The following is a 26,398-nucleotide window of genomic DNA, read 5'->3' as shown; positions in this document are numbered from 1 at the left end:
AAATATAAATCTGTACTGCAAATGCAAATCTAGATGCCATATGTCCCCTCTACCTACACAATTCCTCTGAACAAAAGTACAGGCTTCCCACAAAATTTGCAAAATCACATAAATCCTAAAAACAATAACCTTCCCCTGTGAGATTACATTGAAAACACAAGCTGAAATAATGGTGAAATAATTTGCTTTTTGAGAACTAACTGGCCTACACATAATCTTTTGTGGGGGGAAAAAAAATGAAAAGCCTACCTACAGATATTTTCCCCTACAATCAACGTACACTTTAAATGCAGCTCATTAGAAGCTTATAATTAATCAAAGAATTGCTCATCACATACTTTTTCACTGTGTTTGGTCCAGTGGTTTGTTAAAAATGTCATTATTTGCATTCTGTAAACTTGCTCTGATCCTATAAAGTCTAACTGGGGAAAACTTTCATTACAAATAAAAAACATAAAGGGAGGGGAAGCAAAACACATTTTCAGTTCAAAGTCAATAAAGTCCATTCTGGTTTTGGTTAATTTTGATTCGAAGTTTAAATTGCTGGTATCAATAAGTAGCTAAATTGCCTCTTGCTGATTATATCTTGTGATGCTTACCTATAAAGTGCCTTGGGTTCTGTCTATTAAGAATATGAGCTCCAAAATGATAACTGCTTGGTGCGGTTATAAACTAACTGTGCTACTCAGAGAAAATTTAAACATTCCAATAAGTGCTGCTATGAAAAGTTCACTAAGAGTCCACAGTCAATGAATCATGTTTTGCAGAGAGTAGAAGGCAGCAACAGAAAGTGGGGGCCTATGGAGAGCCTTGATATTTTGATGGCCATAATTTGCCAGAATTTATTTTGACCTGTTTGTGATTTGATATTCAGGAAACATTTTACCACAAAGAGACACATTACTCAGTATGCTTACTGGCTTGCCATATTACTGCAAAGTTAATCCCTTCCATAATTACTCCCTATACATTAAGAAGATAGGGGGCCAAGCAGTAGCATAGGAGTAATGCAGCTGGACACACATGGAAGGGTTGTGGGTTCGTGTCCCAGAACCTCCCTGTGCATGTCATGTACATGGGCCTGGCTGGCTGAGACTGCGGAGTTGGTTACATATGAAGACCCTATGGGGGGGGGGGCTGTCTCTCTGTTTTTCTGCTTTTCTCATAGAGTCCCAGACCTCATGGCTTGAAACACAAACCAGGCACATGTTCATGTGTGCCCAAGATCCCTGAAGGAGAATGGAAGAAAAAGGATTGCAGTATGGCTATCTCTTCTGGGGGGATGATTTCTCACTTTCTCTCTCACTGTCTCTGTCTCTCTCTGGTGAGTTCTTATGCCCTATGGCAAAAACCTCTTAAAAAAAAAGGAAGGAAGGAAAAAAGAAAGGGAATAAATGAAACTTCCTTTTAAAGTGGACACATACACACACATGCATACATAATTATTCTCTTCCCCCTCAGGGCAGACAGATCATCTGGTTCTTTATCTAGTGGTGGAGAGGGGCTGACACACCATGACTCTGGTCTAAAAAGAATGGAAGAAGAGAAAAGTGCAAAGAAAAGCAACTGCTAAATGTGATCCCCAGAAGACATGACTTTTTTTTTTTTTTTTTTTTTTTTTTTTTTAAGAACAGAGATTTTTTTACTATAGGGCGCTTTCACTCACCGAGAGACAGAAAGAGATAGAGAGACACAAAAAGAGAAGTCACCTCCCTCCCTTTTCCCCCAGAGATGGCCATGCCACAATCCCTTCTCCCCCATTCTCCTCTCAGGATCTTAGGCGTGCATGCACACATGCCTGGCGTGAGTTTTAAGTTGCCAGGTCTAGGACTCCAACTGTAGTTAACTATCTGGGCATCCAGCAAGATAACCATTATGCCATCTGCTGGTCCCAATGCAGGCTTAGATGGGTCATTATTTTACCTTTATTCTTCATTTGGTGTTTCTGTGGATGTTGTGGCTTTCATTTCAGGTCAATGACACTTCAGGCCATGCAGCTGCACCACCACCATCACTGCATGAGCTGTTCAGTTATGAATTACCCTTCAGCACAGTGGACAATAATACAATGGCAGTGAGTTACAAAAGGAAACCACACATTTCCTTCAGTACTCATTTGTAGTTCATTGAAACGAGAGTGAGGAAAGGAACGGTTTTCTATGAAGACTAGTGAATTAGATTCCAGCAGCACCAGAGAAGAAAAGCTGTAGGATAAGAGCAAAGTAAACAAATACCAGAGTCTGGAGATGAGTTTTGATCTTGATTCTGGCATGCACTAGCTTTGAGGCATTGGCTAATTTCATTGGTTTCAATTTTCTCATCTTAATGAGGGATTTCTATGTTTAAGGATTGAGAAATCGTGCTTCTAGATTGGGAAGTGAAGTATTTGGGAAAGCAAAAGTTGAACTTGAACAGGACTAATGCTATTTTGATGCCAAACTTGAGAATGGGCACTAAAGATCGGTATTTGTGAGTGATTTAGCTTGAGGAATTCTTTGTTATGGCATGACCATGGGACTTAGTACTTAGCCAGAAGGACCTTCTAAGGAGACAACATTAACAGATGAATTCTGAAAAATTTTCCAGCAAAACTAACCAAAGGTTTAGGATTGATCAAGGAAAGAATTTCTCCTTTTAAAAATGGGCATACCCATTTTCTATAGGACAGAATTGAGAAAAGACCTTCTATAAAGACCAATAGAAAAAAAGAGATGGGATACTGGACTCCCACATGGTCAACCTCAGTTCAAGTCCCAAACCTGGCAGCTTGCTTTCTCACTTTCTTTCTCTCTCTCTCTCTCTCTCTCTCTCTCTCTCTCTCTAGTCAAATTTAAATAAATAAATAAATAAAGTTAAATAAAATAATTCTTAAAAAATTTAAATTTAAAAAGAAAAAAAAATTATGAGTAAAGTGACCATCTACATTAACAGTCTAGGGTGGGGCCCAAGCACATGAAAAGGATTGTGGAGAAAAGAAACATCACCTAAAGAGCTAATCCTAAGTAGCTCGTCCATAGAAAAATGTAAAAAGTTCATAATATTTTTGGAAACTTAATTTAAAACTAAAAAATATTTTTAGGGAACCAGTAGTTGGCGTAATGGCTATGTCGCTGGACTCCCACGTAGTCGACCGCAGTTCCAGTCCCAGACCCGGTGGCTTAGAACTCACGCTGGGCGTGTGTGCGTGCGTGCCCGAGATCCCGAGAGGAGAATGGAAGAGAAGGGGTTGCAGCGTGACCATCCCCTCTGGGGGGTGATTTCTCGCTTTCTGTCTTTATGTCTCTCTCTGTCTGTCTGGCGAGTGCACACGCCCTATAGCGACAACCTCTCAAAAAAAAATTTTTTTTTTAATGCTAAATGGTGATCTCTACTGGTGGGACCATGAGTGATATTTTTTTCTTTATGTCTACATTTGTCAAAATCTCAACAATGAGCAAGTATTATTTTAATAAGTAGGAAATGTTTTAAGAAAAAGAGCACATTATCTTAAGACAATCCACCTCTTGTTTTAATTGTATTGAGTGAGAAAGAACCCCACAATATATGAACTTGCTAATACAAACTATTGTTCATTCTGGAATCATACGTTGTTTTATTTAAATAAGGAGAGAAATCTGTTTAGAAGCAAATTTACTCTTTTCTGGTTATCAAGGAAACCAAAACCCAAACATATGCACCAAAATATTTTATTTTAAAAAAGAAAAAATCTTGGGGCCAGCAGATGGCTTAATGGTAACATTGCTGGACCCCCAGGTAGTAGACCCAGTGGCTTAAAACTCACGCTGGGTGCATGTGCATGAGTGCCCAGAATCCTGAGAGGAGAGTGTAGGAGAGGGGACTGCAACATAGTCATCCTCCCTAGGGAGTGATTTCTCACTTTCTGTCTCTGTCTCTCAGTCTCTCTAATGAGTACAGGTACCCTAATAGCAGAAATCTCTCTTAAAAAAGAAACAAAACAAGAAACTACGTCATCAACTTCTAGAGACTAATCCTTGATATTAGTAAATTAGCTTTAGTGAAATACTTTAGTTTCTATTCTGTTTCCTCTTTGCTCTCTATATTAATAATTACAGTAACCATCACTTATGAGTGCTTATTCTGTGCCAGTTCCCATTCCATGTTCCCACGTGATCTCCTTATCTCCTCATCAGCCTTACAATACAGATATATTATTTCATTTTTACAGATGAAGAAGCTGAGACATAGATTATGTCACTTACATAGTCACAGGCAGCCCCACTCAAAAGTCCCAGTGTTTAACTTGACACAATATTTTTTCATAGATATAATAGAAATAGGTAATATTCATTCAGCTCTTATATGGACTGGGCTCTGTGTTCAGCATTTTATACATATTATTGCAATTAGTAGTTGCAGCACTCAGATGAAATAAATATTATTACCATAACCACTCTATAGAACACAAATTTGAATCTTAGCAAGAGTCAGTAACTAACAGAGGTACAGGTAGTAAATGGCACAGGGAGAATTTTGCAACCTGAGTTCCTTCCTAAGAAAGTATTTTTGGTTTCCCTCTACCAATGATATGGAACCACTTGAGCTATGGTCACATTATTGTGATTATCCTTAATAATTATGTTGCTTATAGAAATAGGTTAACATTGGAATAAACTAATATACTTCCCCAAGAGCTCCTCTAGGCCACCTTCAAGAGTAACAAAATTGAGCCCAACTTGCCTTTTGAAACTTCTACTTCACTTGCTAAGTAGTCAATATTTTTATTAATTGTTTTTTATAAGTCATAGGCTTCCCCATTATGAAATGCAAAACTAAAATCCAGAGATATTTATAGAATGTATACTATGAAGACGTAAGTATTGGTTGCTTAATCTAATGTAAAATAACATTGAATATTAGATATGGAATAGAAATGTCAAGTTTTAACATCAGAATCAGTTTCCTAATTAGTGCCTTATTTTAGCTATGTTCAAAAAAATATATGGTATTTAAGAATATTTTATATGGGGGCCAACAGGTGGCATAGTGGTTAAGGTGCTGGACTCTCAAGTAGTTGACCATGGTTCGAGTCCCAGATGTAGTGGCATGAAACTCACACCAAGTGTGTGTGAATCCATACCAAAAAATCCCAAGAAGAGAATGTAGGAGAAGGGATTGCTATGTGGCTATCCCTTCAGGGGGTGATTTCTCACTTTCTGTCTCTCTGGCAAATAAAAAAAAAAAAAAGAACATTTTATATGAAGGCACACAGAGAGAGGAGGAATGAAAAGAGAGAGAAAAGCAATACAAATTTAGAAATTTAACAAAGCCCTACTTATTTCCTGGTATTCTGTTTTGAAAGCTGGCCTGACAGAGATGCTTTCAGCACATTCTAGCTGCTGTCATGTTGCATTCCAGGAGGGAAATCCTTCCACGTTTTCCTGCTCAGTGAACAAAGAAACTGGACAAAGGAGGAAAGACCAAAGGTAGAAATAATCTCTGGAAGACTCAAATGACCATCCAGGAATGTTTAAAATGTTCAAAATGAAATCTCTTGGGAAAAAAAAGGTGGGGGGAGGACCAACAGTCTCTTTAAAATCCAGCAGCATCTATTTTTTGTAATTATAAATTCTTTTAAAAGGCAGTGGCAAATTAAAGATTGATACTATTTTCTAAAACTGAACCCTGTTTCCTCTTTGCTCTCTATATTAATAATTACAGTAACCATCACTTATGAGTGCTTATTCTGTGCCAGTTCCCATTCCATGTTCCCACGTGATCTCCTTATCTCCTCATCAGCCTTACAATACAGATATATTATTTCATTTTTACAGATGAAGAAGCTGAGACATAGATTATGTCACTTACATAGTCACAGGCAGCCCCACTCAAAAGTCCCAGTGTTTAACTTGACACAATATTTTTTCATAGATATAATAGAAATAGGTAATATTCATTCAGCTCTTATATGGACTGGGCTCTGTGTTCAGCATTTTATACATATTATTGCAATTAGTAGTTGCAGCACTCAGATGAAATAAATATTATTACCATAACCACTCTATAGAACACAAATTTGAATCTTAGCAAGAGTCAGTAACTAACAGAGGTACAGGTAGTAAATGGCACAGGGAGAATTTTGCAACCTGAGTTCCTTCCTAAGAAAGTATTTTTGGTTTCCCTCTACCAATGATATGGAACCACTTGAGCTATGGTCACATTATTGTGATTATCCTTAATAATTATGTTGCTTATAGAAATAGGTTAACATTGGAATAAACTAATATACTTCCCCAAGAGCTCCTCTAGGCCACCTTCAAGAGTAACAAAATTGAGCCCAACTTGCCTTTTGAAACTTCTACTTTACTTGCTAAGTAGTCAATATTTTTATTAATTGTTTTTTATAAGTCATAGGCTTCCCCATTATGAAATGCAAAACTAAAATCCAGAGATATTTATAGAATGTATACTATGAAGACGTAAGTATTGGTTGCTTAATCTAATGTAAAATAACATTGAATATTAGATATGGAATAGAAATGTCAAGTTTTAACATCAGAATCAGTTTCCTAATTAGTGCCTTATTTTAGCTATGTTCAAAAAAATATATGGTATTTAAGAATATTTTATATGGGGGCCAACAGGTGGCATAGTGGTTAAGGTGCTGGACTCTCAAGTAGTTGACCATGGTTCGAGTCCCAGATGTAGTGGCATGAAACTCACACCAAGTGTGTGTGAATCCATACCAAAAAATCCCAAGAAGAGAATGTAGGAGAAGGGATTGCTATGTGGCTATCCCTTCAGGGGGTGATTTCTCACTTTCTGTCTCTCTGGCAAATAAAAAAAAAAAAAAGAACATTTTATATGAAGGCACACAGAGAGAGGAGGAATGAAAAGAGAGAGAAAAGCAATACAAATTTAGAAATTTAACAAAGCCCTACTTATTTCCTGGTATTCTGTTTTGAAAGCTGGCCTGACAGAGATGCTTTCAGCACATTCTAGCTGCTGTCATGTTGCATTCCAGGAGGGAAATCCTTCCACGTTTTCCTGCTCAGTGAACAAAGAAACTGGACAAAGGAGGAAAGACCAAAGGTAGAAATAATCTCTGGAAGACTCAAATGACCATCCAGGAATGTTTAAAATGTTCAAAATGAAATCTCTTGGGAAAAAAAAGGTGGGGGGAGGACCAACAGTCTCTTTAAAATCCAGCAGCATCTATTTTTTGTAATTATAAATTCTTTTAAAAGGCAGTGGCAAATTAAAGATTGATACTATTTTCTAAAACTGAACCAAAGATGTGTGTGTGTTTAATTTATAGAAAAGATGCTCTTTGCCCCAAATTACTCTTTTTTTTTGTAAGAGGTTTTTTTTTTGTTTTTTTGTTTTTTTGGTTTTTTTGGTTTTTTGCCTATAAGGCACATGCGCTCGCCAGACAGAGAGAGAGAGATAGAAGGCAAGAAATCACCCCCCAGGGCAAATGGCCACGCCACAATTCCTTCTCCTCCATTCTCCTCTCAGGATCTTGGGCACTCATGCACACGTGCCCGGCGTGAGTTTGTCACCAGGTCCGAGACATGAACCGCGGTCGACTACGTGGGAGTCCAGCGACATAGTCATTACACTAACTGCTGGTCCCACCCCAAAATACTCTTAACATTATCCTCAACTTGGAAGAATTTGTTAAATTTTTTTTAATAAGAAGCTCCATCCAGAGAGTATAGTTAAGATCTCATGTTGTAGACAGATATGTATTGAGTTGTCAGAAAGTCATGATGTATTTTTCCAGTGATTTTTCCAACAACCCAATAGTTTTAATAATATATGGTATAAGTTTTAAGATGCTGACGATCCTTCATCATTTTCTTAAAAGTGCTTCCTCATAGAATTTGTGCAATGCCACTATTGTTAAATAATAAAATAGAACAAAATCTACTTTGACATATTTCAACATGGTACCCATTGATTGATCTACTTTATTTTCCACTGAATGGATAAATTGTCTCAGCATGCACATTTGGGTAACAAACCTGGATTCTTACAATTTTACTTTCTTTAAGAATGAAGTGTATTGGATCCAGCAGATGGCGTAGTGGTTATGTCACTGGATTCACATGTGGCGAGCCTTGGTTTGAGTCCCAGACCCAATAGCTTGAAACTCAACTCCAGGCATGTACATGCATGCTCAAAAATCCTGAGAGGAGACTGGAGGAGAAAGGATTGTGGTGTGGCCGTACCCCCAGGAGGGTGATTTCTTGTTTTCTATCTCTCTGTCTTTCTCTATCTCTATGGTGAACTCATGTACCCTATAGCAAAAAATCTCTCTTAACAAAAAAAAAAAAAAAAAGAGTGAAGTATATTGATTGCAGACTAGTGAGGCAATGGTAAGATATAAATTTTATATATTACAAAATTATGGTCAATTTCTAATATACTCAATTCATTTTATCTTAATAAACTTTACTCATATGATTTTCTCGATAACTGCCATAAAAGGATAGAACCTTAGGGTGATACTTGTATGCCCAGAACATTATGTATTAGAACAATAACTCTAGAACCTTGCAGTATCTCTTTCAAAGTAGTTAACCAGCATGTCTTCTAGGAAGGCATTTCATAGGTTTCTCTTTTAAGATTAAAGCTGACCATTGATTTCTAAGAGGAGAGAGCCTAAAGAAGAATTACATCTGTTTTTATTTTGCATTTGAAAAAACTGAATCAGTTGACATTCAATTTCAAAAGTGAGCAGAGGAAAATAAATAGGACAAGGTTATATTGGAAAACCCCACTCCAATGCTCTCTAAAACTCCCCTGGTCTCCCTGGGAACAGCAGGATTTTAGCTATCTCTGTCCCTTGCTCTGCTTGAAGCAAAGATTTCAATTACCACTTGATAATGCAAAGAGATCAGGGCATGGATGACAAGGCCTCCTGGAGAATTACTTTGGTTTAGCTACTTTAGCAACTCTCATCTGTGGAGCCTATTTAAATTACAGAATAACACCATCACTGTTTGTGAGGCAGAGAAGTATGACTTCAGAACCCTTCTGGGTGGCAGCTAGTGGTGAGTAAGAACCTGGCAGAGCTAGGGCTGGAAGCTAATAGCTCTTGTGTCCCTTGCTTCTTTGCGTTTAGGGTTCTATACGCAGACACTCCATTATGTAGCATGTAATACAGAGTTATATATGAGTGGATTTAAAGGCATTACACATTACTACCACTAAATTTTTCCTGACTCCGCCCCCCCTCCCACCTTCATCATCAGCCACCCCCCCATTTTGGTGAGTAGGTAAACAGACAAAGAAGAATTGCATATTAAGTCACTCCTTATCAACTAATAATAACCACAGTACAAGGACCAGCAGTTGGCATAACGGTTATGTCACTGGACTCTCGTGTAGCTGACCGCAGTTCGAGTCTCGGAGCTGGTGACTTAAACTCACGCCAGGCGCATGCGCATGAGTGCCCAAGATCCTGAGAGGAGAATGGAGGAGAAGGGATTGCGGCATGGCCAGTCCCCCTGGGAAGTGATTTCTTGCTTTCTGTCTCTCTGTCTCTTTCTGTTCTTCTGGTGAGCACAATGCACCCTATAGCAACAACCTCTCAAAAAAAGAACTACAGTACCTAACATTTTACAAAATAATTTCCTACACCTTAGCATACTTGATCTTTACAACAAACCGTAAAGTTTTATTATGCACATTTGGTAAGTGATGACACCAGTTCTTTGATCATCACAGCACTGTGAGTGAACATTATAATCACAGTTTAATAATCTTCATTTGATAGGTTATAACGTTGATGTTTAGAGATGCCAGAACTGACCCACATGCCAAAGCTAGAAAGTGGCAGAACCAAGTTATGAACCCAGGTAATTTGAGTCCCAGTTTAGTACTCTTGTCATTCAACAAGGGAAACAAGAGATGTAAATCATGACCGAGTCTGTTTTCTTTGACTATTTCAGTATGGGATATTGAGCAAATTCCCAAGTGAATCCATGCCCCTAAAAGCTTCTCACCAATAATCTAAAGATGATGTGTAAATATTAGAAAGATATTGTGAATCTAAGCCTGTTCTAATTCTGTTTGGAATGTTTACCAGAGGAGGCAATTGATTTGAGCCACTTACAGAAAATAACAAACAACCAAACAACAAATACAGACACACACACACACACACACACACACACACACACACACACAGGTCTTCTCTGTCCCTTTCTTTCCATAATTCCAAATCATCAAGCAACTCAACAAGTCAGTTCTTAAAAGACGAGAAAAAATATAAAAATGCACCAGAAATTTTAACCAAGTAACACAAAGACAACCCACAGCAAGTCAGCTTAGCATTCTTTGAAGGTAGAAAGAAGCAAATGCCAACAAGGGAGCTAGAGAAAGCCTGAGGTGATGTGAAGAGAGCTATTGACTTTGCAAGGGCAGCAGGCATAACCTATGATTATAGTCCTTTCCTTTCCTTTTTAAATAAATGCCATGAAGGGAATGCTGTTTCTGACATTTTCATACTTCATACTTTAGGGAAAAGAAACAATCCAAAAAAGCCAGTCCTGAGGTAACAGCCAGCAGAAATGCTTAGCTTGTCAAAGTACGACAGCAATAGCCCTTGATCCTAGAGGAGGCAGCCAGCATTCCGTGAGAAATCTTGAGGAAAGGGGTGGATTGAGGAGCAGTGAAACTGACAGACACAGCCATGGCCCTTAGCTTTGACGCAAATGGTTTCACTGTCTCATAGCACGCAGCATCCCAGTTTTCTGTTTGGCATACTAGCAAACCTTGAAATTCTTTATTGAAAACTCCACATTCTCACAAGCTTTTCTCACCCAAGAAAACAGTCTTTCTAAAGACTGGTATATCCTAAAGTTTGTTTGGTTTGTTTGTTTCTTTCCTTCTTTTGTAGTTTTTAGTGTAAATCTTTTTTTTTTATTTCATTTTCTTTTATACATTCAATCACATTATTTGGCTTACAAAATGGATATTTCAACAGGTAAATATTGTTTGTTTGTTTGTTTGTTTTAATAACAGCATTATTGAGATATAACTTACATTGTAAAGGATTCACTCATTTAAAATATAAAATTCAGTAGGTTTTAGTATGTTCTCAAAATTGTGCTGTCTTTGGAAATAGCAGGTGGTATAGTGGTTAAAGTGCTGGACTCCCACGTGGTTTGTGTTCCAGACCCAGAGGCTTAAAACTCAGGCTAGGCACATGTGTGTGCATGCCCAAAATCATAAGAATAAAATGGAGGAGGAGATTGTGGAGTGCCCACCCCCCTGCCGGGGGGGGGGTGTCTTGCTTTCTGTCTCTTTCTCTCCAGTAAACATACATGCCTTTTAGCAAATACCTCTAAAAAAACAAAAACAAAAACAACAAAAAACATCACTACAGTTTTAAAGCATTTTCAGTACCCCAAAATTAAATTCCATACCCATTATTAGTCACAGTTGTCCCACTATTTATCCCCAAATTCCTAGCTCTAAGCAACCACTTATATACTTTCTGTCTCTGGATTTGCTTTCGTCTGGACTTCCTATTTAAAGGGAAATACGTCTCCTTTCACTTAGCATAACATTTTCAGGGTTTTTCCATGTATCGATACATTGTCCTTCTAATTGCTAAGTAATATTCCATTGTCTGGATAAACCAGATTTTGTCTATATGTTCATCAGGTGATGGACATACAGGCTGCTTCCACTCTTTGGCTATTATGAGGACACGCCTTTATGCTCTTTGGCCTATACCTAGAAAATAAAATTGTGGGTTATTGTAACTCTATTTTTAAACTTTTAACACCTTTCCAAAGTGACTGCAGCATTTTATAAGCAATGTATAAAAGCTCCAATTTCTCTGTTTTCTCACAACACTTATTTTTCTTTTAATCATAGTCAACCCAGTGGGTTTGATTTGACATCGCATTGTGACCTTGATTTGCATTTCTCTATTGCTAATGAGGTAGAACATCTTTTCATGGAATCATTGACCATTTGTTTATCTTCTTTGGAGAAATGTCTATTTAGATCTTTTGCCAAATTTTGGTTAGCTTATTGTTGGAGTTTACTTTGAAATTGTTAATATCAGGGATCCTGTGGATCGACTTTCAAACTCATCTTAGACAATAGCATCACTCTGTGGTCAGAGAAGTTGCCAGGTTTATTATTTTGTTAACTACCTTTTTTTTACTTTATTTTACAATTTCTCACTTACATTTAATTGTTACACATCTTTATGGCATAGAGCATGGTTTTTCAAAGCATACATACATTCAGTGTATAATGATCAAATCAAGGATATTAGAATAAACATCATTTTCTCTTTTTTAAAAAAAAATTATTTTAATTTATATTTAATCACATGTATCTTTATAATGTACATTACTTTCTCCAGCATAAATACCATGCATATCAGTCAAGACAAAGACATTACTATATACATTATTATTAGCAAATAGCTTTTTATTTTTTGTCAATTAAACGTACTTTTTTCTTCCCCCTTCCCCTCCTACTTTCCCTCCCTCCATTACTCACCTCTGTATTACTCCTATCCTTACTATCTCTAGTACCTACTATTGTTCTCCCTGCTACTATATCTTCCAAACTTTCAATTTCTGCTATAGAGCACAGATTATCAGTTTATATTGAGTGGGGACATACGATGCCTGTTTTTCATAGTCTGACCTGCTTTGCTTAGGGTTGTCTTCCATATTTGTCCACTTTGTATCAAATGTCAGGGTCCCATTGTGGGTTTTTTATGGCTGAAGAGTAGTCCATAGAGTACGTGTGCCACAGTTTTTTAAATCCGGTGGTCTAGTCTTGGGCATGTGGGTTGATTCCCTGTGCTAGCAATTGTAACAAACAAACAAAAAATTGCTGTAATAAACATGGATGTGCAAGTGTTTTTTCCAACTGAGAGTTTTCTATCCTTTGAGTAAATGCCTAAGAGTGGAACTACTGGGTCACATGGTAGGTTTTTGGTTATTTTTTTCATTCTTTCTGGTGATATGGTCTATGTCAGAGACTTTATCTTCAAGACCAGAAATTCTTTCTTCTGCTTGGGACCAGTATGCTGTTAGTGCTTTCTAGGGAGATTTTAACTTCTTGTATTCTTCATTTCCAGAAGTTCTGTTTGATTCTTTTTTAGGGTATCTACTTCTTTACGAAATTCCTCTTTCTTGTTCTGAAATCATTTTATCATTTCCTGGAACTGATTGTCTGTTTTCTCTTGCATCTCATTGAGTTTTGTCTCTATGAATATTTGGAATTCTTTTTCTGACATTTCTATGTATTTTTCTGTGCTCTCCATTGCTGGTGAGGGTCTACTTTGCTCACTTGGGGAAGAGTTATTCCCTGGTTTCTCGTGTTTCAAGATCTGTGCTGGTTTTTGGTCATCTGATGTAGTAGTCACTTTTTTCTATTCGTTGGAGCAGATTCTGTAGTATTGTAAGAGGAGATTTCACCCTTAGTTCCCAGGTGTGTTCCTATTGTAAGGCTGTGTCTCCCAGGTCAGAGAAGTTATGGGTAGGTAACTTAAGGTACTTGACTCCTCTACCAAAACGTTCAGCTCTTGATGAGGTGGTATCAAGCTAAGGAGATATAACTTAGCAAAATGCACAGTGTACAGGCCAATGTCCCAAAAGTTTCAAAGTTACTCCCAGGCCTCGAGTATGGACTCATGAGAGGAGAACTGCTCACACCAGGCTCAAGTCTCCCCAGGGTTGCAGGTTTATATGTGGTCAGTTCTGGGTAACTTCTTTTTTAAGCCTGGGAGTGTGGTGGCTTACATGTGGAAAGGTTTCAGTTCTACCAATAGAGCCTTTCACTGGCATAGCACACAGGCTCTCTGATTGGTTGGGGACAATATGCATTACAGTCTTCCACGGCAATTGAAGCTCTGAGTTTGTTGATTCCATTATAATCTCTGCTGTTTAAAAACATATCACCAGAGTTCCTATCACTTTTTGAGACGGAAAGCACTCTGCATGAGTGTTAACTCCACTATCTGAATGCTAAAGGTGTTTCCTCACCTATACTATTAAGGTTGCAAGCTAAGACTGGCATTTCCTGAGAAGAGAAAACAACTTTAAGTACATTATATAATCAGAAAAGAACGCCAGAGAAGGGCAGAGCAAAATGTTTCTTCCATATTTCAACCTAGATTGCTAATTAGGTCTGAAATATAGTTTACCTATAAACATCTCATCATTATTTTTAAATGTAATGCATTCTTCTAAAGATCAGGCCATACATTTAGGTTTTCTGTTAGCTAGTTCCTAGCCCTAACTGCATGTTAAAATCACCTGGAAAACTTTGAAAGCTGTATTTATGCTGCACCCCCACCACCCCCCGCCACCAGAAAGTTTGATTTAACTAATGTGGAGTGGGTTTAGGCATTTATAGTTTGTAGTACTCTCTAGGTGATTCTAATATGCAGCTAGGCCCAAAACGTAAGTCCAACTATTAATCAACCTCTTAATTTATAGTCAACTCAATAGTTGTGTTCTCCAGATCTGTGTCCCTGGTATTTTCGCATGCATATGACTCATCTAGAGATTTTGTTAAAATGAAGATTCTGATTTTGTGAGTCCAGGATGGGGCCTGAGATTCTGCATCTGTAACAGGGACTCCACACAGGGTGGGGTTGTTGGTCGGCAGCTGGAAGTCATCAGAGTCAGTGAGCCCCCATATGTGCATGGCACTTTTCAATTAAAGCTTTATCTCTGCAAGGATTTTACTTTTTATGGCAGTCATCACAGAATACAGTATGTGCTGCAGTCCTTTGAAAAAATAAAATTGATTTCTATCATTGTTCATACAGGAGCCTTTGTTAATGTAACGATAAAACAATAAACCTCTATATTAATTTAAAATAATGATACAGATCCATGAAAGTGGTCATAAAAATACTCCACAATTGAATGAATAAGGAACCTGGTGGTTGGCTGTGGGTCATGTAATTGCAAGGAACTGGTCTTTAGAGCTAGTCACAGGAGACTCACTTTGTGACCTTGGAGGTTACTAATTCTCTGAGAGTCATTGTTTTCCCTCTAAATTGTAGGCAGTAGGAATTACTTCTAGGGTTGTTACAAAGATCCATGAATAAAGAAATACAAAATGCCCATCACTTCACTGACCTCTGAGTAGACTTAAGGAGTCTGTAAATCATAAAAATAATAAATAAATAAAAAGCCATTTGTAGCATCCAAATACACTAGGTGATAGCCTTACTGCAGCCTTTTGTGTGAGAATTTAAAAAGGAGGAGCCTCTTCTCTCTAACTCTCCAACTCATCTTTTCCTCATCTTCCCCCCACATCAAGGGCAGTCTTCGAAAAAGACACCACGGAAGAACAAATTGAGGCTTAAATTGAAAAAGGGACGGGACCAGCAGTTAATGTAATGACTATGTCGCTGGACTCCCACGTATTTGACCACGGTTTAAGTCTCGGACCCGGTGGCTTAAACTCATGCCGGGCACGTGTGCATGCGTGCCCAAAATCCCGAGAGGAGAATGGAGGAGAAGGGATTGTGGCATGGCCATCCCCCCTGGAGGGTGATTTCTCGTTTTCTGTCTCTCTGTCTGTCTGGCGAGCGCATGCGCCCTGTAGCAAAATTCTCTCCCCCCCCCCAAAAAAAAAAAGAAAAAGAAAAAGGAACTTTGATACCCCTTCGGCTTAACAATAAAACACTAAAATGTATTTTGAAAAGATTTTCTTTTTCGGCTCCCATTAATAAGGCCACCTCTTTCTTTTCCTGCTGTCTGCCTGAGTCACAACCATGTAGAAGGACTCCTTGTTCAACTATTGGAAGGTATTCAGTCCTTTGAGACTCGTCAGTTAAGAAAAAGAGACTGAAAAATAGAGATGTTTGTTTGGTGTCATCTCATGAAAGACGTTGAAAAAAATAAAAAAGAATGATCTGTAGTTTTCCACTAGATAAACTGACCATTTTTTAATCAACTTTTCTTTTCTAAATGTAGAACCAAAATGTACTTCCATTAAATGTTTTGCCATATCAAGAAATATTTTAATGTTATCTCTTAAGATTTGTAACTGCTTTGCTAACTTCCAGAAAGCATAATTTTTATAGTATACTATTCAACCTTTTTTAAAAATTCCATTTAACTTAAATGATATATAAAAAGCCAAGCAAGTTATCCTTATCTTCTTTATAGGAATTACAATAGTTGAAAATTATTACATGACACCAGTTTTTCTATTTGCTCCTTATCACTGCAATAACAGTGCAAGAGTTGATTTGAATGAAAGGCCACATCCACTCAAGGTGCTCCAGACTTGTTTTTGTTAACCTGTCAATTGAAAGTAATAATAGTTATTTGATTAGGAAACAGAACAAGACAACCAATGTGGATTTTTATTCTCAGAAAGATGGAGTTGTTGTGACAATGCCAACACCCTATGATAATGAGATTGATGTGGCAATGAGGCTGATTGGAGGAGCTTTGTGCTCTTTTCGGTCCTTCACATTTTTCTTGTACAGTAGATCTGTGAGGAGGAAGGGCATTCATCTGCTGATTTCCAAGTCAATGTCACTGAAGTCTTCAGACCAATCCCACCTCCTGGAATCTCCCTTAGACGAAGTGTTAGCGGGCTTTTTCACTTATTTATTTATTTATTATTTTTAAATTTATTTACACTTAATTACATGTCTTTACAGTATACATTCTTTTTCTGGAACGTGAGAAAGCATCTCAAGAATGTGTACTCTTAAATATTACACTGGGGACCAGCAGTTAGCGTAATGGCTATGTCGCTGAACTCCCACGTAGCTGACTGCAGTTTGAGTCCCGGACCCGGTGGCTTAAACTCGCGCTGGGCGCATGTGCGTGCGTACCCAAGATCCTGAGAGGAGACTGGAGGAGAAGGAATTGCAGCGTGTCCCCCCCCCCTGGGGTGTTTTCTCGCTTTCTCTCTCTCTCTCTCTCTCTCTCTCTCTCTCTCTCTTTTTCTGGCAAGTGCATGCGCCCTATAGTGAAAACCTCTCAAAAAAATAAAAATTACATTGGTTAATTTCACCTTTACTACCTTTTCTAGAGGGAGAAAGGGCCCTATTCTGAAGCAAAAAGTGAACATTAGTAATGCCCTCTGATTTTTGCCTCTCTGAAATTAGAGGGATAACTCACAAAGACTAATTTTATCCTACTACTTGAGATTGACAGAAATGTCCGTTAATAATCAAATTTTCTATTAATTGCTTTACTGTGCAAGAAGAATTAAATCAATATATAATTTAATGACTTCTCCTGTCGGGGCATTATTGATTCTATTACTAATGACTTTGAAATGATATGCCATTATGCAAATTTCATCTATTTTAGATGTCTCTGCTAGGCACCTACAAAGTATTTTTATCTTTTCTTCGGCTTTGATTTGCTAGTATCACAGTTATCAGGTACTAACATATTTTCTAAGGTTATGAGCCTAGTAATAATGATATGCCAATGATAAATTACAAATGCTTATTGCGTCATACAAACAAATTGTGTGGAGATGTTGCATATTTCTCACACTCATCAGCTATTCAGAGTATAGGGGGACAAAAGCAATTATAGCAATAGAAGAGTAAATTCTAGGTATTCACCAAGGATAAGAAAAAATATGTTGTTGGCTTGCTCCTATTTATTTGTGAGTAAGTTGTCACATTTCACTGTGGGCATGAAACAGGTACCTCTCCTACAGGGACATTCACTCTATTAATGTTACTCTAGGACCAGGAGATGGCATGGAAGTTAGGGTGGCTGAGTCCCCATGGCCAACTGTGCAGTTTGAATCCAGGACTCAGTAGCCTGAAAAAAATGCAACGCATGTCATGGTGCATGCATGCCCATATCCGCAGAGGAGAATGGACAAGAAGGGATTGCAGCGAGGCCATAACCTGGGTTGTGACTTCTGACTTTCCCTCTCTCCCTCTGTCTCTGTCTCTCTCTAATGAGATGTAGGCTGAGTTGGGAATATAAAATGGAGACATATAAACAAGAATATTGTAACAATGACTGTTTCATGGTGGGAGGGTTCTAGTTGAGGTGTATGCTCTGCAATGAAGTGCCGCGATAATGAATGTGGGGCCATCAGGAACAGGGGATGGTAGCATGGCCCTTCTAAGGCCCACCAACACTTTCTCACCCTTGGTCTCAATATGCTAATTGTTTTAATAGCGATATACAACTGTAGTTTAAGATTTCAAGACTGTAAGATAGAAACTCATACTTAAAACCCATAACACGTAGGTTTTGATGGATAAGAAGAGACATTTGGTAGTTCTTTATAGGGTGAATTTGATCTTATGAGTAACCTCAAATTGAGTTCTGAAATTGAAAGTGCATATGTCATCATTCTTGTTGTCCTCTTGTGCTTATTCTAATATTTTGGATATTAATGAAAAAATTAAATATTCTGGTTTAGTCAGGAAAAAAAAGATAGGCTATTTTTTAGTTTTGTTTACATAAATAAATATATATAAATATATATACACACACATACTCACACACACATATATACATACATACTTAGTAAGTAAATGAATTTAATAAAATAGTTCTAAAAAATTAGGCAGGAACCGTTCATTATATACATGTAATTGGATTTTGTCATGCTGTTGGTAGTTTTGTAAAATATCTAACTACTCTAAAAAATTATTGTTACTGTAGTAATTTATAGCTGTTCATTCAGTGTTAGTATTTCAGTCTTTGAGGACAGAGCTGAGATAGAAGAGGCACTTTCATAAGCTACAATTTTTTAAGAGAGAAACTGGGATGTGAGCATCATGCAGAGATGTTCTTTAGCTGAGGAACAGAGAATGCAGTATGGGTCTTGAAAGACCAGAACTACTCAGTTGATCTCACTACAACACTGATAAGCCAAGAAGCCAAGACTATTGCCATTAGGGACTAGAAAATTCAGAGAATTAAAAGTAGCTTTTACCTATGTCTCTATGTACCAGGGAAGAAGACATGCTCTTTAGCAGGCACATGTCTGCATGAAACTTGTTTATTTTACCCAATAAAATAAAAGCAAGATTATAGGGGTAGGCAGGTGGTGTGGTGGTAAAGGGCACTGGACTCCCACTGGCCGACTGCAGTTCGAGTCCCAGACCTGGAGGCTTGCTTTCTCACCTTCTCTCTTTGTCCCTCTCTATTCAAATTAAAATATAAATAAATAAATAAAGTTAAATAAAATAACAATTCCTTTAAAAATTGTATTAAATAAAAACAAGATTATAAACAAATTTCCTTCCTAAGTAACTAGAAAAATCCACCAAAATTAAATAATGCCCATGCTATTAAAACATTTTGTCCACAAATTCATTGTTTCAGAAACTTGAACCAGAAATGTTCTTGACCAATATTATTGTTAAAAAAATTTTCAAGGACAAATCAGTGTTTAGGGGCTTCTGAATTAGTTGTGATATATGAAGTATTTAAGCCATTATTAATTACAAAGTAACATTAGATTGATTTATTTTCAGAGTCATCAAGCTGCTTACAGAAAGGTGGGATTTGCATAATATTTGCATTTGTCCTACCTGCTTGTCAGTCACTCACAGCCATAGAACCACAGGGCAAAATCTGCTCAAGGTTGGATTACAAGAAGAATTCTTATTGAAATGTGTTGATGTCAGTAGAATTTGAAAGTAGTGCAAATAGCAGATTTAGTTAAAGTTAAAACTCAACTTCAGGAGAGATGAAAATAACTACCACGTCATGACTCCCCCCCGCCTGCCATCCCGCTTTCAAAACAGATGTTGTGAGGCCACAGCTTCATCTTTAGAAAGGCAAACAAAACATGATCGACTTCCTGTTGTGGTCTAGGTGAAAAATATGATGAACTTGTTTAAGAATTTGATTCTAGGACATTGGGTGGGGTAAGATAAAATGCTTATATTTTCTTTTGCAATGCCCTTATTACTTTATTAGTTTAATAACATTTTATGATGAAAAAAACATTATGTTTGGAGATACAATAAGGTCCAATGAAGGAAAACTAGACCCACAAGCCTATCACTCAGAGATAACCTCTCTGAATATCTATTTTAATGTCACTTATTGATTTTTTTTCTATAAGAGTGAATTCCAGGGCACAGTTCAAACTTCCCAATGGTTAAGGTATTGACTAAATAAACATGTCTTTCTTCTCTTATTACTGCAATCTGTTTTTCTGCCTTTCTTTCCCATGATGTTGACAAACCTATTAATACTGAGTGTGGTATGTTGTCCAAAATATTTCTATCATCTTAAACTGAGAAATGATGCTTGAGGTGACCTCTCCAACATTTCAGACCTATCTGATACCCATTCCTGAAGGAAAATCTCACAGTACAGAAGTTCTCAGTTGTTGATTGTCTACAAGTGCAATTTGTTAACCTTGCTTTCTTCTTCTCTATGTTCCTTCTCTTCTCTTCCTCTTCCCCTTGTTCGTCAATATCTATTCTTCTCTGTTTCAGCAAAACAATATCAGTCAAGGTAATTGATGATGAGGAGTATGAGAAAAACAAGACCTTCTTCCTTGAGATTGGAGAGCCCCGCCTGGTGGAGATGAGTGAGAAGAAAGGTGGGGGAGCTGCCCCAGGGCTGAGCTCAACAGCTTCTGCTGGCCTGTGCCACCCCTGGATGCCTGAACACTCGAGAACATGACTTATAGTGCACACATCCCTCCACCTATGTAACAGGGCATGCGATAGTGTCCACCTCAGCCAGCTTTGGTCCCTCTGCACAGGTCTGCTGTACGATCAAGCCTTCATTTGGAGAAAAGTTGGTGCAATGCCAAAATGAAGCCATTTTTTGCCTTCCTTATTTGGGGTACCTACTGACTGCTAACCAAAACAGGAAAAATTTGTGTGAGAGAGAAATTAGCCAAGAAAACTTACTGAGGGCCAGCTGAGAATATCCAAGATGCCCTTTTACATACTTCAGGGGGTCCATGTGCTGCCAATTCTCCCTCCATAACATCACGGTGACATTCTGCTTCGTGGACACCAGAGCATGAGCGTGTGACTCCAACCATTTGTTTTGCCTTTGTCTTGTGTTCCCACAGGAAGATCATTACCATTAGAATATTTGACCGTGAGGAATATGAGAAAGAGTGCAGTTTCTCCCTTGTGCTTGAGGAACCAAAATGGATGAGAAGAGGAATGAAAGGTGTGAGAGTATACAAAGACATACCAGCGAGAAATTATACTCTTCTCTCCATGTCTCCCTACTCTCACACTTAACTCTCTCCTCTTCTTTGGCTTCTGATTACTGTACTTTATTGCCTTCAAAGCTTTAGCAGTTTCATTTCCCTCTCCTAATACAGAAGTGCACCAAGCTGTGCCTGCTTTTCTCAGGACATGCCAACTAACCTTGATTGCAAGCAGTTTTAATAAATGTGGAAGAGATACCTGTAATTCAGAAATAATGACATAAAAATGTGTTTCCTTTTCCACTACCCAAGGTTCATTCTAAATGTCATCCCAGCTATTAAATATCCCCTAAAATGCTAATTATAAGACTACGTAATACCTTGTCTGCCGTACCTCAATAAAACTGATTAAAAAAAAAAAAAAAACCTGCTGAATGTCTATCAGCAGTTGTAGGTGAGTCTAATGGCAACTACTAGGAAATTTCAAAAGGATTAAATAATTAGACTTCTTTAATCCAGTTTTTAAAAATTGATGAGAAAAAAGGCCTCGAAATAGTAATATTATCCATATTCTAATGTTCATTTTGGCATGATATTTTTCCTATCATCAAATGTGACATTATAAAGTACCATACATATATGAAACCATAGTTATATCAATTTTCTTTAGTCAGAAGAGTATGGTCCTTTAGTAGGAATTTAACTCACTCTCAAAACCTCTGCCTTATGCACCAATATCTTTTGATCCTTATAGAATTATTCATTTTGGAAGCCAACAGTTGGTGTAGTGATTAAGGCCCTAGACTTCAACATGGCCAACAGCAGTTCTGGCCACTTGAAAATCAAGCCAGGTACATGTGTATGCATGTCCACAATCTCGAGAGGAGAATGGAAGAGAAGGTATTGTGGTGTGGCCATCCCCCCAGGAGGTGATTTTTCACTTCCCCTCTGTCTCTCTCCAGTGAACATATGCACCCTATAGCAAAAAACTATATTAAAAAAAAGAAGAATTTTTAAATTTTTAACATACATAGTAAAATAAAAAGATAAATATCAGTATCCTTATAACTAGATTTTGCTGACTTTACATTTTAAGTAAATGTAAAAAATAAATTATAAAATAAAATTAGAAGAAAAAGAACATATTTGGACAAAGAAGCAGATTTTTTTTCTTAAATTTCATCCCTATTTTATATAGTTTGATAAGGAAGGACAGGAATTTTATGTCAGCTATAAATAGTATTTTATTCTGAATTATTACTAGGGTTACCTGTAATTATCCTGTATTTGTGTCCATCTTAAAAGTAATCCTGATGACTAGGGACCACTTTGAAAGAAATATATAGTTTTACATATAGAGGGTAAATAAACTATATAGAATTAATTCTTATGTACCCAACATTTGAAGCACTGAATTCCACATTTATGAGAACTCTCTGGAGTCAGAATCCACCAGGAGAAATAGGGTATGTCCCTGACTTAATCAATTTTTGAATCAAGTTGGGTAAGATCAAGCCTTTGGAGAGATGAAGAAAGAAGCATTTGGGACCTATTTTAATGCAACCAATTTTTTATGCACCATAGGCAGTAGATCGAAGAAAAAGAGACTATAGAAAATTGTACTGATTTCTTACAAAGACGGGGTCAAAAATGCCTCATTAACCTATAGAAAAAAGCACTTACTTCTAAGTGCATTCTTCCAAAGAACTGTCTTTTATCTCAAGGAAGAACATCCTGGCTATGGCTCTTTCGGCTGCCATTTTAGTAAAATATGCCCTCATATAAAAGCGAATTAAAATTTCTTGATAGCGCTATCTGATTTCATACCCACCAAGGGATTTTTGTCACTATAAATAAAACTACTGACTTGTTTTAGAAATTATCCTCTAATGCCACTGCCATTAACAGGGAAACCAGACCTAAAAATGCAATTGTAATATGTCCATCTACAACTCAGGAAGTAATATATTTGATATATTTATTGAAGTAGCTTTTACTAAAATTAAGTGCTATAGTATAATCTGAGTTTAAAGCACATAACATGAAAAACACATTATATATGGTCCCTCCACCTTCTGCCATTAGTTTCAGTGAGTTACATGTCCACTGGAAACATTCTGGTTATCTAACAATGTGTAGAACTCACAGGGACACAATCACCGATAAATTCCTCGAAATCTTAAACTTCAGGATTAAACAATAATAATAAGCAATTCTTGGTAAACAAAATAACAGGCAAATATTAAAGCATCCAGATAAGAGAACTTTACCTTAGGCCAAAGTCCCTTTCCAGGCAGGACAATCAAAAGGAAATTTCCTAGGATGATTTATGTGTTCTCATTGAATAAAATGCATTAACACCTGAGATCCTGGGTGACTTGGAGTTTTTATATGTTATATGGATTAACTCCCAGGCAATATTTAATGAGAAAGACTCACTCAAATCAAGCTAAGGATTAGCTTTACACAGTGTTTCTACTATACTTGGTAAACTAAATAAATGCATTATGTACAGCTGAACATATATAGTAGAAATATCTTCAGAAATGATATACAAGGTGAATTATGTATGTGTGTATTTGAAAATATATATTTGTATTTCACACACATTTGCAGAAATTCTGCTAGGATTGTTTGTTTAGAAATATTTCTAAATTTTCACATTCCTCGTGGTGCACCAATTTTTTTAACAGTGGTTCCCTACCACGCTAATCAAATCTACCTGGATTTCTTTCTGCTGATATTCCTCTTACTTTCATTATTCATTTGGTCTCTTATTCTGTGTTTGTCTTTGTCTGTTTCTTTCACAGCCCTGTTATTGAATGAGCTTGGTAAGCACTTCATTTCTTGCATTTCCTTTCCATTTTTCTAGGTTATTTTCCCTTTCTGTCAGGAGATAGAGCTGCTCTCTGATTTGTCTTTTATCTCTATTGATTTGCTAGCAAGATTGTTGTTTCGGGCCATTGGCCTCATTGTTGTTAAGGTCAAATAATTTATACTACATTTTTAATTTAGTATAACCTTTTAAAAAATCGATGATATCTAAGGTATGCACAAGAATGAAGTTTGTGCACTAAGGCCCATAATCTTAAAAGAATAATTAATTATTCCATTATGAACAGATGTTTTCATATTTTTCTTTGTTGTAAATGTAATTTGGTAAGTTTTTATAGCTTGGGTGGGTTGTCAGGCAGTCTGATGTCACTAGTATTTGTTATTTAGAGTGTAAGTTAAATCCTAACATTTATTTATTTTTTTCCTTTTTAGGTGGCTTCACAATAACAGGTATGAATTTCTAAAGTCTAATGCTAAATGATTTCATTGTTACTATCTGTCTCCCAAATGTTATTATATTTTAATTTTTTAAATTTTTTTTTGCTTTTAATGAAGGAAAATACCTGTATGGTAAGACAGATTTTTTAAATTCCTTTTTCCCCCCAAGTTCCCTTAAAGATCAAACCAAACCCACATCTGTTATAACCTGCATTAACATTTGACTGTGGCACATGGAGTGCTCATGCTGATTTTACACACTTAACATATTACAGATTAACAATGTGTGTGTTCTGTTTTCTTATAAGAAAATTCATATGGAAAACCTGTAATTGTTCACATGTAGACACCGGTCAGTTCCCACTGATGCTGTGCAGTGAACTCCAAAAGGTGCTACAATCAGTACTAATATAAATAAGATACAATCGCTGGCTTCAAAGAAACCTAGGAGTTAACATCAAAGACTGTTCCATGGTTCAAGCTTGGAATTCTAATGCAGTATTAGCTAATGCCATGGGGGAGAGAACAGAGTAGTCCCTTCCCCCAAACCACAACACCAATTTGACCCCTCTTTAGGGACTTAGGTTTCAGTATTAACAATATGGTAATGTGTAATATTCCTGCCATGGAAGTGAACTACCAAGTTCCCTATGAACAAAAATAGTAATAAATAAATGAAAAGCTTAAATCCCGAATTCAGAACAGTACTCAACTTATGTTTAGTGCATTATGTAGCACAATCCTAGATCTAATTTTTTAGGTTCAAAATATTTTCTGACAGCATTTTCTTTTGACCCTAAATATCTTTTCACCCTTTTGGAGTTATCTATGCAGATTTATAAAGGGTAATAAATATCAAACAGTACTTCTGACCTGTCTGAAGCTTCAGATTGAAGATGCCTCTAATGGCTCACATCATATATCCTGCATGGAATTTTATATGTTGGGCAGATATCAACATTTTCCAATATATGATGCGTATAGCAAACTTCTGAAACCAAAGAGCTGGACAAAGTTATGTAGAAGGAAGTATTTACAAACTTTCTAATAATAAAAATACTATGACAAGAGTAACTTAAACCACTGTTAGTGTAAATGCAAGAGCTTGTAGTTCCAAGGTGATTCTGTCCAAAGTGGAACTTTATGAATGTGAGCATTTCACATGGACAATGTCACATCAGTTGTTACTCTCAGACTAGATATAGCATTTAATAACAAAATGATGAATAGGCTCTCAGAGACACAGAAATTGAAAGGGATAAAAATGTTAAACAGGACACCTCCTGTATAGGACTACTTAAATCTGACTCACCTGACGTTCTCATAGGTCAGAGAGATCCAATTCCGCATCACTGGAAGTTATTTTTGAATCCAAGTGTAGGTGTTACATTTTTTTTTTTTTGAAACTTTTACCTTCTTTTTCTCATCCCATTATTTTACTCATTGAAGTCTTCTTGAAAATATTTTGATTCTGTCACTCAAGGACAAATTGGTTATCCTTGAGAGATTTGAGGAAGGTAGAAATTTGACAAGCCAACCCTCATGACTTTACTAAAGTAATTTATATATATATATCAACCATTGTACAAATAGCACACAGTACTATCTAGCAGTAACTCCAGTCCATTCAGCCTGATAATGAAACCCTAACTAAAAGTCTTTAGCTCTAGAATGCCTTGTTAAAGTGTCTCACTGAATTTTGATATCTTCCTATTTATCATTGAATGTATCAGGATTTTGTTTTAAGAGCCTTCCTTCCATGTCACTAGAACAATATTTCCTCTTAGGATCTCAGATAATGGAATCCCAATTGTCTTTTCTCAGGAATTCTTCATATCAGGTTTTGTTCAGTAATGTACAATACTTCCTGCCTTGGGCCTCATCTTACCCCCAAGATGACAGAACCATTTCGTCCAGACATTTCTGTCATTTCACATAGTTTCTCAAGTTCTTCCTTATGCTTAAAACTTTAATCTGAAATAGCAGGGTTTTTTTTTTTTTTTTTGTTTTGGTTTTTTTTTTTTTTGTT

General features: G+C 36.9%; 1 protein-coding gene across 12 annotated transcripts in view; it reads left to right on the top strand.

The window, feature by feature from the left end:
- SLC8A1 (solute carrier family 8 member A1) overlaps positions 1–26,398 on the top strand; it is a 441,932-nt gene that overhangs the window by 355,328 nt on the left and 60,206 nt on the right. For 5 of the 12 annotated variants that reach the window (XM_027775236.1, XM_006141295.2, XM_006141294.2 and 2 more), the window contains exons 3-6: positions 20,420–20,526; positions 23,907–23,927; positions 24,364–24,381; positions 24,487–24,501. In XM_027775236.1, coding sequence (XP_027631037.1) covers positions 20,420–20,526; positions 23,907–23,927; positions 24,364–24,381; positions 24,487–24,501 — 161 coding nt within the window. Of the gene's footprint in view, positions 1–20,419; positions 20,527–21,009; positions 21,114–23,906; positions 23,928–24,363; positions 24,382–24,486; positions 24,502–26,398 lie in introns of all 12 variants that reach the window. The other 7 variants (XM_006141298.1, XM_006141302.1, XM_027775240.1 and 4 more) reach the window with 4 other exon arrangements.

This window comes from Tupaia chinensis, unplaced genomic scaffold (assembly GCF_000334495.1).
Source record: "Tupaia chinensis unplaced genomic scaffold, TupChi_1.0 Scaffold000050_1, whole genome shotgun sequence".
In the NCBI taxonomy this organism is placed as follows: Eukaryota; Metazoa; Chordata; class Mammalia; order Scandentia; family Tupaiidae; genus Tupaia; species Tupaia belangeri.
This window is presented reverse-complemented; position numbering and strand designations above follow the sequence as displayed.